The sequence below is a fragment of the Miniopterus natalensis genome, chromosome 17, assembly GCF_054644295.1.
Source record: "Miniopterus natalensis isolate mMinNat1 chromosome 17, mMinNat1.hap1, whole genome shotgun sequence".
In the NCBI taxonomy this organism is placed as follows: domain Eukaryota; kingdom Metazoa; phylum Chordata; class Mammalia; order Chiroptera; family Miniopteridae; genus Miniopterus; species Miniopterus natalensis.
In genome coordinates this window covers 16,735,354-16,753,565 of record NC_142097.1, presented here as the reverse complement: position 1 = coordinate 16,753,565, position 18,212 = coordinate 16,735,354, and the positions used below count along the sequence as shown (strand labels likewise).

At 44.2% G+C, this 18,212-nt stretch overlaps 1 protein-coding gene across 1 annotated transcript in view; it reads right to left on the bottom strand.

Moving 5' to 3' along the window:
* The window catches only part of FAM222B (family with sequence similarity 222 member B), a 55,994-nt gene continuing 37,782 nt past the window's right edge, over positions 1-18,212 (bottom strand). Inside the window, exons 2-3 of the mRNA XM_087826009.1 lie at positions 10,965-11,086; positions 1-3,890 (exon numbers count right to left, since the gene is read on the bottom strand). Coding sequence (XP_087682135.1) covers positions 2,284-3,890; positions 10,965-11,046 — 1,689 coding nt within the window. The 5' untranslated portion in view covers positions 11,047-11,086 and the 3' untranslated portion in view covers positions 1-2,283. The remainder of the gene's footprint in view (positions 3,891-10,964; positions 11,087-18,212) is intronic.

Genomic DNA, 18,212 nt, shown 5'->3' with positions numbered 1-18,212 from the left:
AAAGGTGAGTTTTTTCTTTTTACTGGTTTATATTAATCTTAAAAACCCCATCACGCCCATAAACCACCACAGGTGAGAAGATGAGGGAGATGGAGAACGAATGCTACAGTATATGGATAGCTCAGGGAAACTCAAGTGTTCCCTAGGGGCAGTGTGGGATGGAGGCAGGGATTGTGGATAGGAAGCCCTGGTTTGGCCTTATTGCTGGTTGGGGGTTGGCTGGCAGAGGGGTGAGGGGCTCAGGGTGAACTAGGAAACATCTCACACCAAAGGCGAGGGCAGCTGGGGTGGAGGTCGGGTCACAGTACATTTTCCATGCAGATTAGAGGTGTGAGTGAGAGCTTCAGAGACTTGCACCCCCACAGAGGAAGAGATGGGTTTGAGGTTTGATATAAAGTCCCCAAGTTGGTGTCTGGTCCAATTTCGTAAAATGGCAGCTCACCTTTGGGGAGAGGCATTAGAAAAAAATCACAGCAAAAATATCTGGTTTGGAGCTCAAGCAAGGGATAAGGGGAGACAGTAGTGCTCTTTCAATTTAACTCAGAACGAAGAATTAGAAGGGGGCCCTGGGTGAGATGGTGGCCAACACCTTGGGAGAAGGTATTGCACCAGAAGCAACAGGTGCTCCTGGGGGCTCAGGGACAGGGAGGTACCAGTGTTCACAGACGTCAGGAAAATAATCAGGAACAATAAATTAGGACTTCATGTTGCTATCATTTGGCATAACACAATCAGGCTTTTTTTTTTTCTCTTTTTAAATATAAGGCAACTTGCCAACACATAATTTAAAAACTGGTCTTCAGTCACACTGCTTCAGATCACTAGAGAATTTCTGGCTAAAGAACAGTGGATAGTATAGTAAACAAAACCCAAAATCTTAAATAAGAACATTAGCTCACATTCCCCAGAGACAAGAGGAAAGGTAAGGGCTTATTTGGTTTAAAAAAAAATAAGCAGAGCCCAAATATGCATTTTAACAAGAGGGTGCAAAGAAATTACAACAAAACATAATCTAAGTTTAAAGTTACAAAAAAGTTTAAATTTCTAGCCAACTAATTGTCACTTGGGAGTGAGATGCGTTGAGCATGGAGTGGGCATGAGTGGAGACTGGGCGAAGGGCGAGGGTGTTTCCAATGTGCGCCCACCTCCAGCTGTTAGAACCACGCTTATCTGGTAAAGGAAGAATTCGAAGAGCTTAAGGCTTTGTGTTTTTCTTTCTTCATCAAACTAAGGGGCTGCGAAAGATGTCTACAAGGTGAATGTACCTGTGGGGCCACTCACACACAATGCTACTCAAATCCACACTACATTCATACAGAAACGTGACATTTAAAACTTACAGTATAGAGCAATATTCTTAGCCAGTGTAGAGAGAACCAAAATGTGTTTTTTTTGGTGTTTTAATTCTGAACTCCAATGTGATCATCCCTTACCTATCTAATTCCTCAAGTAAGATCAGTTTGTTTCACTTGGTTTTTTTTTGATGGGGGTGGGGGATGAGGGTAGCAGGTGAGACAGGAGGCAACAGTGAGAAAGGGATCTTGGGTATGCTGGATGGCTGATGCATTTCTCTAGGGCTGGAAAGGGGGATCAGGAACCAAGATACCAACACAGACATTTTTTCCCCATGTCTCAAGGCTATGGCCAAGTACCTGCAGGCTGCCCTTGAGAAGTGTGGCAAGGATAAGTTTAGTGGCTCTGGGATCTATGTAGATGTAAAACAAAGCCTTGAGGAATAGAGAGATGCTGAGAAGAGATGAAGACTGGTCAGTTTTGACTTGAGGTCTTTGGGGCAAATAAGGAATTAGCTTCCAGAGCACTTGGGAAGTCTAGCTTCTTAGTCCCAGAGAGAAAAAGAGAGAGACAAACAGGGAGAGGCCTAGCTTACCTACAGCTACCTCACCTAGGGCGCTTTCCTTAGCTCACGTCAGTCCTGAGGGAAACAGGCAGAGCAAGAACACACAGGAGGTGGCTGGTGGGAAATGCAAGGGGGAAGGGGACAGACATGGCACAGGACTGACTGATAGGCAGGCAGCAAAGAAAAAAGCCTGGGATTGGGATAGGTCCTAACATAAAAGCTGCTGGGCTGGTGGAGGGGAGAGGATGAGGGCATAGAGAATGCCCTTCCGTCCTCAATTAGATCCCACCAAATTCCCTTTCTTTGACATCTAAGAATGATCACATTGGAGCAGTAAAACTTTGAAACTATCCAATTACTCAAAAGTAAGACTAAACCTAGAAGGGGGTGTATGATGTGTAGCTTGTGGAGGGCACCGGGGCTACCTATCTATATCCAGGGTGCTGAATATGAAGACTTCGACTATCTGTGGGATCAGGGGCTCGGTTGCCAGGGGCTCGGTGAGCCTTGCTCAGCATAGCCAGGCTCTGTTCTCGGAAGCAGGCCTGCTGGAAATCCCCACTTAGGTAATCCACTGTTTGCATCAGGCTGTTCTGGCTTGCCACTGGACCGCCCCCAGTCCCTGCTCGGTAGTGGGCCCCAGCAGCTGCTGCACAGTCGAGGGGTGCCCCCGTGGGCTGCCCACCATGGAACGGCATGGTGAGGTCCTGAGACCCCGAGCTGTCGCTATTGGGAGTGGGCAGAATGTTGTTCCACAGGGGTTGGAAGTAGTGACCATTGGGGTAGGCCAGTGGAGCTGCCAGGCCGTTGACTGGTGGGGATGGGGTTGGCTTCTCCATGGGTGGCTTCAAATGGAAGGACTGTGCCAGGCAGAGTTCCTGCGGGTAGGCAGGGGCCTTGCCCAGAAAGCCAGGCCCTGCCAACTCGCGTCCTGTTGCATGCTTGCCTGTCAGACCAGGGGCTGGCGTCCCACCAGCCTCACTGCACATCTGTTGTAGGTGGGCCAGCTGATGCTGGTTCCAGGCAACTGGCTTGAGGTCGTTAGGGTAGCCAGTGGGGGCTCGAGAGATGCCCGTGGGCAGGTTGACAGGGCCTGCAGCAGGCAATGCGGCTGTGGCCGCATGGGTGTGCTCCATGGGATTGACCACACACGAAGGCATTGGTGTGGGGACGCTGTGGGTTGACACCCGCGTGCTTGCATTGATGAGCAGACTGCGACTAATGGGGCTGGGGTTGGCGATCTGGCCCTCACACACTGAGGTAGTGCTGATGCCTGCCCTCGTCTGGCAAAACTGGTTGATCTGGTGCACAATGCTGCTCAGGTCCGGGGGCTGGCTGTGCTGCAGGGTGGCCGCCATTGAAAGGGGAATAGTTGAGGTAGACACGGTCACATTCGGGGGGGCATCTGAGTCTGGCATCTTCCGGCCTCCATGCAACAAGGGATTGGGGGGATGCTGAAGACCTTGGTGAGACAGACCCTGAGGGTGGACCAAGCCCTGGGTTTGGGCCATGGGCTGAGGGTGGCCCAGGCCCTGAGGCTGCTGGAGGCTCTGAGGGTGGGACAGCGCCTGGGGTGGCGGGATACCCTGAGGGTGCTGCAGCGTCTGGGGAGGGGCATGGGCCAGGGTCTGTGCATGCTGCAGGGCCTGCTGGCGGGCCAGAGCCTGGGCCTGGGGGTGGGCTAAAGTGCTGGGTGCCACAGTAGCATAGGGTGCCACTGGGGGGTTCATGATGGCCTCAGGGAGCAACCGGACTCGGGTGCCGTCAAAGTCCTTGAGTATGCTTTTGGCTGGCACTTTGACAATGGCAAGCAGGCCTGCCTTGGTGGCAGCCTGAGTCGGGTAGGGGCTGTAGCGCTGGGCTGATGTGTCGAGGCCGTTCACAGTACGACGAACGTGTTTCCGCTGGGGAACCTTCACACTGTTGGGGAAGATTTTTATAGTCAGTGGGTTGTTTGCGACCTTCTTAGCATACGCGTCCAATTCGGCTGGGGTAGGATAGTGAGCAGTTCTCATTTTCTGTGTAGTGTCCCCTAGAGAGAGAGAAGGGGAAGGAGAGCAAAGAAGGAGAGGGAGCTCATCAGTGCCAAGCCAACCAGCCCTTCTAGATTCCCCTTTTCAGGGCGTAAGGTGGGGCACTAAGTAAGTTGTCATCCCTAGTCTTTGTGTCAGACCCAGCCTCAGGCCCCAAGATACAGCAGTGCTAACATTTATTCAGTAATTATAATGGGCCAGGCCTTGTACTAAGTGACAGGCTATCTCAACAAATACTCGCTACTGCTTTAGGAAGCAGGTACTATCATAATTCTTATTTTACAAAAGACGTCACTAAAGATTGAAATAGCAGAGCGACTTTCAAAAGTCCAGTATGTAGCTGAGCCAGAACTTGGCCAGTTCTCACAGCAGTAACCAAGAGCTGTTCTACATGGAACACTCTCCAAGCTCTTACCAGCCCATACTGGCCTAGGGGTTAACAATTCTACACAGAGCTGCTTGTCAGAGCCCTCACTTCCTTTCCTTGGGACATCCTGGTAAACTGGGCACCCACAGTGACTACTTTTTTTTTAATTGATTTCAGAGAGAGGAAGGGGAGACAGAGAGAGAGACAGAAACGTCGATGATGAGAGAGTCATTGAACAGCTGCCACCTGCACGCCCCCTACTGGGTATCAAGCCCGAAGCCCGGGCATGTGCCCTGACTGGTAATCGAACCTTGATCTCCTGGATCACAGGTTGATGCTCAACCACTGAACCATGCCGGCTGGGCCAGAGTGACTACTCTTCAGTCTGCAGTGGCCAATGAGGCATCAGCTTTCTCCTTAGCCTTGGCAGCTGGGGCGTCATGCCCACTGGGCAGGCACCCTGGCACAGCAGACAGGATGCTTCTTTTTCAGGAGTAGAGGAATAAGCTGCCAACATCCCTCCCCCATCCCATGTCACAAGTTCACTTTTGTTTACAGCTTACTCTCAGCCTGATTGGGTGAAGATCAAAAGGCTTAATTTATTTCCTTGGGGTGTGTGTGTGTGACAATAATGACAGGGCAGCATGGAGGGAATTTGAGAAGGAAGGATTCAGAGAATCTTTAATTCCTGAGAGCCCAAAATAGTCTGTATTCGGCCCTTGTCAGCTGTCACTTTCCAAAATGAAAGAGGAAAAACCTGCCTTCCTTTGGAGACTACGGAAATACCCACTCAATGTGCCTCATTAATGTTAACGGTCTCTTTGTTCCCATCTCCAGTTGCCTCCCATGGGGGGGGGGGTGCGCCCCAGCGGATGTTGTGCTTCCAGTCAAAAAGGAAATGGTTCTGAGAACAAGAGCTCTTTCAGGATGCTAGGTTGCTGCAAGGGGTCTCTGCTGTTATCCCTCTCTCTAAGGGAGGGTCTCTCCTGAGTATACACAGAAGGTGCTTAATAAAGGCTTGCTAAGTTAGTAAGTACACAAACTGCCCAAAGCAGAAGGAGAGGGGCTTGGCTGGGAGCCTAGGCTCAGCTAGCTAACTCCCTCCCTACTTCCTCCCCTTGCAGAAGGCAGCCATACAGAGCAGTGACTAAGCTGACTAAATGCTCGGCTTGTGGCTTCAGCTGGCTTGGCTCAAGGACATCTCATTTCAGAATCACGTCACTGGGCATCAATTGGAATAGAAGTAGGCTAGTGAGTGTGCTAGAAGGAAGAGGGTGCAGCTGCCGTCCTTTGGTGACACTGCTGGTTAGCTGGCAGCAACTGCTTAGAAACTGCTGCACTTGGAAACAGGAAAAGCAAGCTCAAGTGTATGCTGGGCAGAGAATTCGGGTGCACACTCAACAAGGTAGAACTTAGCAAAAAGGAAGAAAAAGGTTTAATGCTTTCAAATACTGGAACAATGTCTTGAACTTAGTAAAAAGGCACATATTTAAAAGTCTGTTTTATTTACCAGGTACAGGATAAATGTTCTACCCATAAATGAATGTCTGTAAGATGACAGATTTAAAGAACATCTTAAAATGATGAGTGTGATGGTGAAATCTTTCCCATCCACTAGGTAGCTGGTGAGGAGGGTCAAAGCTCCGAGAGCAGAGTTTGAGTTCTGCTTTTTGTAGGCCACTGTCCCTTAATGGGCTCCAATCTCCATAAAGTGGAGCCATTTTTCTGACCCTTTTTACATTCTCCTGGACAAGAAGATACAAAAAAAGTCTAGAATCACTGAGAGATAGTTCCTAAACTCAAGGTACCAGAATTCCATTAGAAACTGACCTGGTCAGCCCCTGGACTTGGGTGTCTGTTTGGTCAAAATCAGGTGACACTCCTAGCTCAGTGCCTTACCCAGAGCAGATATGTAGTCAATACAGGTACTGCCTGACTGAACAACTGGGACTAAGGAATGGGAGTTTGAAGCTACTGAGTTTTAGTTCAGACGGGAAGTAAAGGTCTGCCTCTGGGCTTTTCTCCATGTTAGTGGGCTTTTTTCTCCTTGAAGGGTAAGAGAGGGAAACAGTGGCTTGTTGAATAATAGAGTTCCCCTTTTAATTTTATTTATTTATTGATTTTTAGAGAGAGGAAGGTAGAGGAGGAGGGAGAGGGAGAGAGAAGGAGACAGAGAGAGAGAGACAGAAACAGAGACAGACATGGATTTGCTGTTCCACTTATTCAGGCATTCATTGGTTGATTCTGGTATGTGCCCTGATGGGAGATCAATAGAGTTTCTTTGTTCCAAGTCAGTACCAACTCTCAGGTTGTTTTTTTCTAGCAGAGGCAAAAGGAAGTTTAGCTTCAATCAGGAATATGAAATGGGACACTGACACTGATTAGTTCTTCTTTTTTAATCCTCACCCAAGGACATGTTTTTATTGATTTGAGAGAGAGAGGAAGAGAGAGGGAGGGAGGGAGAGAGAGGGAGAGAAACATCAATGTGAGAGAGAAACATCTATTGGGGTTTGCCTCTCGTATGCACCCTGACCAGAGATCAAACCTGCAACCTGGGTATGTGCCTGACTGGGAATGAAACCTGCAACCCCTTGGTGCATGGGCCAATGATCCAACCAACTGAGCCACACTGGCCAGGGCTGATTAGTTCTTCTTGTCCTGCCTCCACTGATGGTGACAGCAGTGATAAGGGTAGTCAAACAAAGGGATCAGAATCAAAGGGAAGTAAAGAAGGGAAGTGGAGGGTGGACACAGCCTACAGTACTTTTGTTAAGGAAGAATTGCAAGGATGAGATGAGTACATTGGAGAAAAGGCCACATTCAGCACCACCCACCTCACATACCATACTTAGGCCCAACCCTTAAAAAAGGCCAAGGTCTTCTCAATACCTTTTTTTTTTTTTAAATCCTCACCCAAGGATATTTTTTCCACTCTTTTCAGAGAGTGGTAAAAGGGGGGGGGAGGGGGGAGGGAGGGAGGGATGGAGGGAGAGAAACATTAATGTGAGAGAGACACATAGATTGGTTGCCTCCCACACATGCCTGGACCAGGGCCAGGGAACAAGTCCACAACTGAGGTATGTACCCTTGGCCGGAATCGAACCTGGGACCCTTCAGTCTGCAGGCTGACACTCTAACCACTGAGTCAAACTGGCAAGGGCTCAATATCTTTTTATCTCAGTCCTCACACACCGGCACCCTGGAGCCTTTCCTTCTTCTATAACATATTAAATGCACAGCTAATACAGATACCACATCTTAATAAGCAATTTATTTAAATACTGAATTACCGCCTGAGTCATTAACCAAGACATAAGGCAGTATACAGAATAGGTAATGTGTGGTTAGGAAAGAAGAGAGATCCAGATTCAAGTACTGACTTAAGAGATCCAATGAATGGGAAAACACTCTGTGGACAGGAACAATGATTGCCGATATTTACTATTCAAGGATAACAGTTTTAGCTGAGTCTGTCCAAAGACAGGACAAAGTAAGCTGACAAAGGAAGCCTCAATTGCAGGACACCCTGGACTTGAGCCTGAGAGTTAAACGTCGCAGAAAGCACTGTGGTCTATTCTAGGGACTGGGGGGAAAATCTGCCTGAATCCAGGCTTCCCCAGAGACCTCCCTGTGTATCTTTCTATTTTGAAGGTCAGATGACCTGGTGGCATACACAGCAGGAACCTCCATCTATAGGTGGAGAGGCACATGCAGTGTGTTTCTAATTCAAGCTTTGGAATCTGATCTGAGTATGAGTTCTAGCCCAGTCACTAAACTATAATGTGATGTTGGTAAGTGGCAAACACTCTGTGCCTCATCCTTAAAAAAAAAGACAAGAAAGTCTCCCATATTAAATTATCGAGGAATGAATAATAACATATAAATATACTCAATAGTGTGGTGACTGTGGGAGGAAGGGGGATGGTGGAGGTGAAAGAGGGCATAGAGGAGATAAATGGTGATGGAAAAAATAGAATATAAATGAAAATACCCAAGATAGTGCCTGGCACATGATTAGCACTCAACAGATGTTAACTAATATTTCTACGAGTTTTTTCAATCATTGGGCCAATTAACCATTTCCAAGCCCTTCCACTAGGGGGCAAATAGGCATACTAAGAAGCAGTAAAAGAATTTTGACATTTGTCCCAGGCCCCAAAACTCTACAATAAAGTAGGTCAAAGTTGTTATCTAAAAGACAATTTGAAAACCAAGGTCTTTTGGTCATTTTAGCCATTCAACCAGAAATATTTATTGAGCCACTACTATATACCTGACAATGAACTGAGGAAACAGGAGCAGAGGCTTGGGGTTAATAAAGAAAAAATATTCAAAAACACATTTTCTGGGGAATTAGGAGAATCCAGCCTGCCCTATGGCAAATTACACATCTAGGATGGGAAACATATTACATTCTCCTACACATGCAGAAAGGAAGGGAAGAAGAGAAAATGTGGAGTGAGAAGGAATCAATCATGTGAATCTGTACATTTGGGGACTCTAGCCTGGGGAAAAGTGATTAGACAGTGCTAGGTCAAGAAGCCACATATGCCATCTCATGACTCCTGGTCCAATTCTCCTGCCTTGAGCTGACTCTTACAATATAAAGTACAGTAAGTTATACATATCTGTATCCCATCCCCACCCCACCAGATACCAAGTTCTGTGTTTCTAGGGACTTAAAAGACCCTTCTAAGGATGGGTGTGGGGGGCAGGGAAAGGCTGAATTACAAGTCACAAAACTAGTTTTAAGGTCTCTATAACTGGTAAGCTTGGGTTCTAAGCAGCTCTTTAGCTGCTGGTTTCCAAAGGAGACAACTTATGCTCTCTCACCTTAACTGTAAATGTTTAACACTAACAGCTATGCGACATGATAAGATTTTTCTTTTTTTTGGTACATTTTAGAAGGAGAAAAGAAAGGAAGCAGGCTTAAAAATACCATTAGGATTTTTTCTCTGCAAAGGTGTGAATTTAGTTAAAGATAGCAACAAGAGAGTCAAAGGATTAAAATACACTGTCCCCCAAATAGACAGGTGAGTCTGAAACCAGGAAAGAAGGATATCTCAATTCTCAAATATAGATTGGGGACAGTGGTTGGCAGAGGCTACTTAGAAGCTACTTTGGGGAAAAAGAAAGTGGAAATCCCAATGTCAGCACCCAAGATAAAGCTGCCAATTTGCCTTTCCTCCCAAATGGCTCATCCCTTGACTTCACCTCTCTGGGTGAAGCTGTCAGAGTAAGTTAAGGAATCTAGAAGGCAGTGCATTGCTGTTTGTCATCTTATTGTATACTTCCAAGTATACTCCCTTTCCAGTTGTGTCCCCTGGAAGCCCAGAGCCAGTCGCAATGCAGTTAGCAAGGATATTTGGGTGGCCAGGGAGCACATACAACTTTATTATCCAGTCATGACTTATTAAAGAGAAAGGCTGGGGGGAAAGCTGGCACAGCAGAGCTTGCCTGTTGTGTCAGGAAGCTGCAGAAGAAAAACTGTCACCTTCAGCTTTGATATTATCCATGTGGATTCATCGGCCAAATCCTAGAACTAGCCAGATTCTGCGTCTTACTCTCCCTCAAAGAAAGGAAGTCAGAGGCTAGATCATTTTTAATTTCTGAAGATGATCTCATAGAGCAAGGGTTGGTAAACTACAATCTGTGGGCCAAAACTCAGCTGCTGTTTTTATTAAAAGTTTTATTGGAACACAGTCACACACACTGTTTACATATTGACTCCGGCTGCCTTTGCCCTACAACAGCAGAGCTGAGTAGATACAACAGAGACTATGGCCCACAAAGCCTAAAACATTTGCCCTCTATAGAAAAAGTTTGCCAAACCCTGTCATAAAGGAATCAGGTAAGATGCTGAAGCACCTTTTCTATTAAAGGGTAAGCCTAGATGCTTCACTGATTTCTCCTTTTTGCTCTGAAAGGAAAGTCTATTCCAAATTTAGGGCCATTTTGACACTTGAAGATACTACATGGTAATGAGCCAGGAATAGAATCTTTTCCTTGCACATTCATGCAGTACAAGGACAGAGGTAGGAATCTGGGAAAGCATGAAGTATAAAGCCCCAATTCCAGCCAGTTTAAGATAGGAATCTAAGAGACAGTTCTCAAAAGCTCGATCTTGTGGGAACTATGTTAGCGGGAATACACCCAGAAAGACTAAGAAAGCTAGCTCCTCATCCCTCTGACGGTGAAAGCTTCTTTATTTGCTGGGAACTGAGGTCACTGGCTCAGAAGGCAGACAGCAAAGCCAAAGGAAATTGTCTATTTCCATGGTAGAGAGTGTTCAGAGAGTTCAAAACAACAAAACAGTGTAAATAGTTTGTTTCAGAGATATAGTAAGTAACCTGAACTGTGTATTTTCATTTAATTCCTCATGAGGGTTCAAATTGAGAAACTTTTTTGAAGGGTGATGTATATATATATATCTCCTGAAAACTCCTTATAGCTTTGTTGCTCAAAAGAGGTATCAGCAACCATTAAAATTAAATTGCTATACAGTGGGAAATTCTAGTATTTTAAAGGATCTCTCTGATAAGAAGTGTCTCACATTGCTGACAAGTTTTTGCAACTGCTTTCTTCTGTCTGTACTGAAGAATATCATGAAGATATCAAAGTCCACAGTCAATGTACCCCTCTGAAACAGCTCAAATGTAGGGTCAAAAAAAGGATCACATCCTTCCCTGGGATCCAGATTACTTACATTTCTGAAGTCCAGTGTTCATCTGCGTGTGAGAAAGAAGCTGAAAGGACAGGTCACCTGGCCCTGGTAGACAGGCTAGCATGGCAGACCGGCATCAACACAACATGAGGCAGCCACTCACACTGTAATAAACAAAAAACAAGGTCATGGAACACAAGGCAACTCACTCAAGGAAGATACCAGGGACATCTGATATGAGCAGCAAAGGCCCAAGTTTAGATAGATAAGCAATTTAATTAGAAGCATGTTGGTTAAAAATATATCGATGTTTTTATCTGTAGCAACAATTTGCTCCAAACTATTACTAAGGGTAAAATGATATTTCAGACAGCACAGATGAGTGGGTGGGGAAAATAAAAACTAGAAAATACCTACCCAATTAAATGAAAAATACAGGTGCATCTGTAAGGTCTTTTATGCTCACAAGCTCTAGATGCACTCATTTAGCATTTCCATTTCCTGTGGGTTGCCTCTCCCTATCATGGGCTTTTGGAAAGGCCCGTGGGGCTGCCAGATGAATGGCACGCTGGCTCTCATCTGTGCCCCAGCTAAGAAAGGAGCAGAAAGGCTAGGACACATTCTAACTGAGGTGAAGGGAAAAATGATTTCTCCCTGAAAATAGAACAGTGTTCCTGAAGAGAGCTGGCCCTCATAGGGCCTGGCTTAGTCTATTTCCAGGGCTGGTTGGGGACTGGGGCAGTTAGGCATTTGCAGAAGCAGCACAGTATACAAGTTGCAAAGGCACCCACATTTTCACTTGTGACACTGCAGTAACCTGAACTCTTAAGAGGAAGAAAAAGCAAAACATCCTAGGAGACACAATTAACTGCTGTTAAAGCAAATTCTGTTTGTAAGTTTCTGGGGATTCACCTTTCCTATTGCCTGTGACACAATTAGACCTTCTAGACCCCACCCCCACCCCAAAATTGTATTGCACCCAGAGGAAATCAAGGAAGTAGTAGGTTACGAGAAGTCCTCTTGGGGCAAGCAATCCTGACATTATGTCGAGATGGCACGGTTTCATCAGTGCTGTCTACCAAAAAGATACACAGCTTAAGCAAGCGACATTGAGGTGGACTTTTGTAGGGAAAGAAACCTTGTCAACAATGCCAAGCAAGTTCCCTGTATACCAAGGCCCAAGCTTTTCCCAAAGAACTATAATGCACTAAAACACATGAAATTCCTTTCTCATACTGCAAAACCCAGAAATCAAAGTGGCATATTAAGTCTTTACATCATAACGAAGGAGTAGAGGACAAGCTCAAATGTTAAACAAAGATCACAAAACCTCTTTCTTTCTCTTAGTGGCCCTCTCAGGTATGTGAAACTACCTTGTCATGATGAGTATCAGAGAGCTCCAGCTTGCAAGTCCAGGTAGCTGAAAAGATACTTTGTAAAAGAGGCTGCCCAAACTGTGGTTAAGATAGCAACCACAGAAAGAACTGAAGATTGAATGCCTCAATGAAAAGAAAGCAGCTCAAGAGTTCTGGCACAGATTCAGTCTTTTTAGGTCTCTGGTGGGTAGGATAACAGAATGAACAGTGTGCCAACTGCAGTACCTCAAGAATAAAGTCTTCCGTTGGGGTCAAATGACTGAGGTACTGCTCAGAACCCCATCCCTTGTGAATGCTGATCTTTATTTAATAACCTCTCCCCTATGGTCCTAATATAGCTGAGGGCAAACTCCAAAGAAACGAAAAGAATTAACAAATAACTGGAGCCTAATATTGTGAAATGGGCTGTATGAGGGGCTCTAGTTATATTTTCTTCATTAGGTCTCCCAATCTTTCTTGGAGATAGGTAGTAATTTCATTTGTCCTCTCATCTCTAGCCTGGACTACAATAGTCTTCTAAATGGTCTCCCTGTCCCGCCACCCTTTGCCCCTATAACCCAATCTATTCTTCACACAGCAGCTAGAGTAATTAATTTTTTTACTGGAAGTCTTATCAGCTCAAAAATCTCCAATGACTTTCCATCTCACTTAGAATAAAATACAAAATCCTAACACGGCCCACAAGGCCTTCCATACTGTCACTACCACCTCTAACCTCATCTTCTAACCCCCCTGCCTCTCCTGCTGACTCTACTTCTAGTCACAGTGTTCTCCTTCTATCTCCTCAAAGGAGCTAAACACACTCTCACCTCTAAGCCTTGTACTTCATCTGGATAACTGAGATGCTGTGATGATGAAAGTACAAAAAATGCATTCACTCAGCTGTCTTGCAGATAACACTCTCTCCCTGTATTTTTTTTGAAAGGAACCAATCTACAAATGAGCACGGTAACCTCTCATATACCTATTAAATTTTGATGTCTGCTACCAAGAAGAGATGAAGTAGGGTGTGTGGATCCTAAGAATTAACCATAACATACTGCCCCACAAGCCACAACTCCGGACTTTAACAGAACAGAAAAGACTTAAACCAGACAAACAGCGGCAAAAAGGCATTAAAAATGTTTAATGACAGTGAACAGAGGAACAAAAATAAGAGGTAAATACTGTAGATTTCAGAAAGTCAATTTTTAGCTTGGGCGGGAGGAAGTGAAGGAGTAAGAAAGATACCAGAGCTTGGAGCCCCCAATGATTATGTCACCAACAAGAACCACCCAGCAAGTCTAGAATACTCTTGAGCTTTCACTGGCATCATCTGGGCTGCCAATAGCATAGTTCCTTTCTTTAATAGTTTAGGCATCTACCCTTATAATAAGGAAGTCTTCAAATCCCTTGCCCAGTTTCACCAAAGTTAAGAATCAGATTCTGCTAGGGCTGGGAAGGCAGGGAGTGTGGCAAGGTGATGAGGGCTCTGATGAAAAAGGAAGGAAGCAATTTCCTTTCACAGCCCATTCCAAAAAGCAGGGATACACAGTATAAAGCACTCCTCCAGAGGCCTAGCGGCTGAGCACAGGCCTTTTAAAACTTCAAACCACCCACATTATTTGGATAGCCATCTGGCTTTTCTTAAACATAAATTCCAATATAATTTTACAGCTGATATTTCCAGAAGCACAAATTAGGCCCAGAAATCAACACTAGCACTAACTTCTGAAAGAGCCTCAAAATTCAAGTCCTGACTTCTGAAGAGAATCAAGGCCATGAGCTGCAGACATCACAGAGAAAGAAAAAAGATCTCCTTGGCAAAGCCTCTGTGTGAGCTCTCAGCCAGCTTTCCTACTGCCAGCTGCTCCCTAAGCAGGGGACTACCGTTATCACAGTGAGCACAGAACTAAGGTGTTCAAACTCTCCTGGGACATTCACACTAGCGCTAGCATTTCCCAGACTACCTCTAATTAAGGGACAAAACCCTCCTCCCTCCTGGGAAAACTCAAAAGTACTTTCATTTGTACCTCCCCCCCTTCAGCAGAATGAAAGAGGTTTTATTCGAATTGTGATGTAACACTCTCTTTTCCTGGGTGGCATGTGATAAAGAACTGTATCTACCTCAGAGTAGGTCTGTGCAGTTAAGAACACCTCAGTTGTATTTGTGCTGCTTGTCTCTGCTTAAGACCACTGAAGGCGAGGGAAAGGAGGAAGAGAAAGACTCCTCTTCATGTTTTTTTGGTGGGAAAAGTGGAAGGAAGAAGTTATAGCGCTGGTAAACGAATTTTTACTTGGGGGAGCCATCACTTTCTGGCATAGTCTTACCACCCACAATCTAGTGCCTTCCAATACACTTTTTTCCCCCCTTCTAATTCTCTCTTCTGCTTTCCAACCTCCACTTTCAAAAAGAAAAAACATCTCCTCTCAAAAGGTCGACTAGCCCAATTTCTGATTCATGCTATGGTTCAAAAATTTTAATCTGCCACCCTGGCCGGGTAGTTCAGTTGGTTAGAGCATAGTCCTGATACGCAAAGGTGGTGGATTTGATCCCCAGTCAGGGCACATACAAGAATCAGCTAGTGAATGCATAAATAAGTGAAACAACACATCGATGTCTCTTTCTTAAATTAATAATAAATTAAAAATTTTTTAAATCAGCCATTTATGAACTTTAATTAAAAGTCAAACAGCCCAGGAGGCGTGGCTTAGCGGTTAAGCATTGACCTAAGATCCAATAGATCTTGTTTTGTTTCCTGGTCAGGGCACATGCCTGGGTTGTGGGCTCAATCCCCAGCAGGGGGCAGCCGATCAATTACTCATCATTGATGTTTTTATTTCTCTCTCCCTTTCTCTCTCTGAAATCAATAAAATATATTTTTAAAAAAAAGTGAAACAGAACAGTGCCATCTCTGAGATCCCAGGTAAACAAAATAAAATATTATGCCCCTTGTTATTTGACTCTACTAAATAAAATACATCCAACACTGAAAATCCTGAGAGTACATGCATCTTAAGAGAATCTGATTAACACTGAGAAATCAGCCTGGCCGGCATGGCTCAGTGGTTCAGCATCAACCTAGGATCCAGGAGGCCATGGTTCGATTCCCCATCAGGGCACATGCCCAGGTTGAAGGCTTAATCCCCAGTAGGGGGTGTGCAGGAGGCAGCAGATCACAACAGGCTCTCATCATTGAAGTTTTTCTCCCTTTCCCTCTCCCTTCCTCTCGCTGAAATCAATCAATAAAACATATTTTAAAAAACATTAAAAAAATTGAGAACTATTAATTAAGAGTCATCACGCCCTGGCCTATTTGGCTCAGTGGTTAGAGCATTGGCCCTCGGACTGGAGGATCTTGGGTTTGATTCCCGGTCAAGGGCACCTACATCGGTTGCAGGCTCGACTCCGGCTCCATTGGGTGTGTCTCTCCCCCTCCCTTGCACTCTCTCTGACAAATTGGTGGAAAAAAATGTCCTTGGGTGAGGATTAACAACAAAAACAAAAAAAGAAAAAGAACCATTACTCTGCCTGATTAAGCCTTTTTATCTGTGAGCGAAAGGCTTACTAAAAAGACCACTTTTTGATAATGGGAGGAAAAGTTTTATCCTACTGCTCCCTTCCTTTACTCCTGGGGTCCCAAAAATTAGGTTAAAATTTAAGGGAAACACCAAAATACTGCTCTGGGGAAAATAAACAAGGCCAAAGATGGCAAAAATTACATGTTTATCAAGTCACACTCTGCAAAATCAGTCATTTTTATGTTCTATTACAATGAAGTAATCTAGTCAACAGGGAATTTTGTCAGTCCAGATAACTGTAGCTTCCAACTAAAGTGTACTTTTCACTATTTATTCAATTTGAATAAAGTTTGGTCATTGCTCAAAGGCATCTTTCTTCTTTACCTTTAACCCAACAGTGGACCTAAGTCACTGGCAATTGTGACCTCACACCTCTAGGCTGGGGGAAAGAGCAAGAGAGGAAGGTTCATTCTGAATTAACTCTGTTGAAAGTCCAAACCTAAAACTATGCTGCAAACTACCTCCACCTAGCTGAATATATGAGGCTTGAGGGATTTGGAAAACATTACTTCTAACTACCCTTTATATCACAACAGGTCCTCTCTTACCTTGCTTCCCACCCCCACCACATCCTTGAAGGCATTTTCTCTGCCAGTGCTTTCTTTAACAAGAATGCTTTTTCCTGGATCCCCTTATTAACTAAGTCATCTATGGCCCAGTGCTTTCTCTTGAATTTGTTATTCAGGTACCAGGAAAATAATCTCCCTGGACAGTCTAACTTTTCAACCTGAGTGTTGCTAAGACCAGAGCCTGTCTTTTATTTATCCATCCCAGTTATTGAGTCAGGAATAAGATTATTCACATAAATGTTTTTACTTTTTAAAAAAATTGATTTTAGAGAAAGAGAGAGAGAGGGAGAGAGAGACATTGATTTGTTGTTCTACTTATTTATGCATTCATTGGTTGCTTCTTACATGTGCCCTGACCGGGGGATCAAATACGCAACCTTGGCATATCAGGACGATGCTCTAATCAACTGAGCTATCTGGCCAGGGCTCATAATAGATGTTTAGTATTACTGGCTCACATTCCTGAAGAACAGTATATACTTTAACCCCAGGCTTTGGAACTTATCTGAATTTATGTCCTTGAAACATATGGATAATACAAGCTCCAACAAGTGTCTGTGTTTGTCCATGCACAGGTACCTTCACTCTGGGAGTGAGAGGGCAGAGATTTAAAAAAAAAAAAAAAAGCCCAGGCACTACTTCTGCACTGTATTGAAAAGTATCATTTTGCTTTTGTACTTTAATCCCCTTGAAGTAGAAATTAGTGTTCCTAAAAATTTGAAAATGCAGGTTGTGTTTGTTGCAGGCAGCTAAATCAGAACTTGCAATTTTTCATTATAGTACGTAATAGGCTTGAGTTTCCAAAGCCCTATCAGGGCTGGATCACTTTAACTTAGGCTGAACCAAGGTACACTGACCTCTATATTTAACCACATTCATAACTGCAAGCACAATGTCTGGGAAGAATTTTACTCATAAGTACCTGAGACTGTGCCCAGCAAGACAATGAGGACAAGAAACGGATTCTTTGAGATAAGACACAAATATTGGATTTTTACCTTTTACAATTTCGTGTAGAAACTTGTATTAAATGAGAAAGTTTCAAATTATCATTCAGATGAAATATAATTAACCAAATATGCTATAATTATGTGGCTATTTTTAATCCCACACCAGTCCATGAAAAGCTTCCAGGTAACAGAGAAGTACTGATCTCACACCCAGATTGGGAAATTGAGGCAACAGTACCAAACTATTCTTAAAAATGGAAGTCTATAAAAGAGATATCAATGTTGGTCCTTTAACAAGTCAGACCACAGAGTATTTGTATTAAATCAGCAAGTTTCAAATTATCATTCAGATGAAATATAATTCAACAAATATGCTATAATGATGTGGCTAAATAATAAATTATTATAATTTATGATAAAAATGGAAAAGGCAATTCCCCTGTGTAGCTTCTATAACTTTTTAAAAAATTTAATATATTTTATTGATTTCAGAGAGAGGAAGGGAGAGGGAGAGATAGAAACATCAATGGTGAGAGAATCGTCATTGATCGCACGCCCCCCACTAGGGATCGAGCCCACAACCAAGGCATGTGCCCTGACCGAGAATCGAACCTCGATCTCCTGGATCCTAGGTCGATGCTCAACCACTGAGCCACGCCTGGCTGGGTGCTTCTGTAATATTAAAAGGATCATAGCAACAGCATGAAAAAATAATTTTAAGAATTTAGCATGCGGTTAAAAAAAAACTGGCTTTGTCAGGCACAATAAAAACAAAATTAAAACCCAAATCAAGAAAAAGAACATTGGCAAGCATGTGTTTAGGAAACAGCTAAA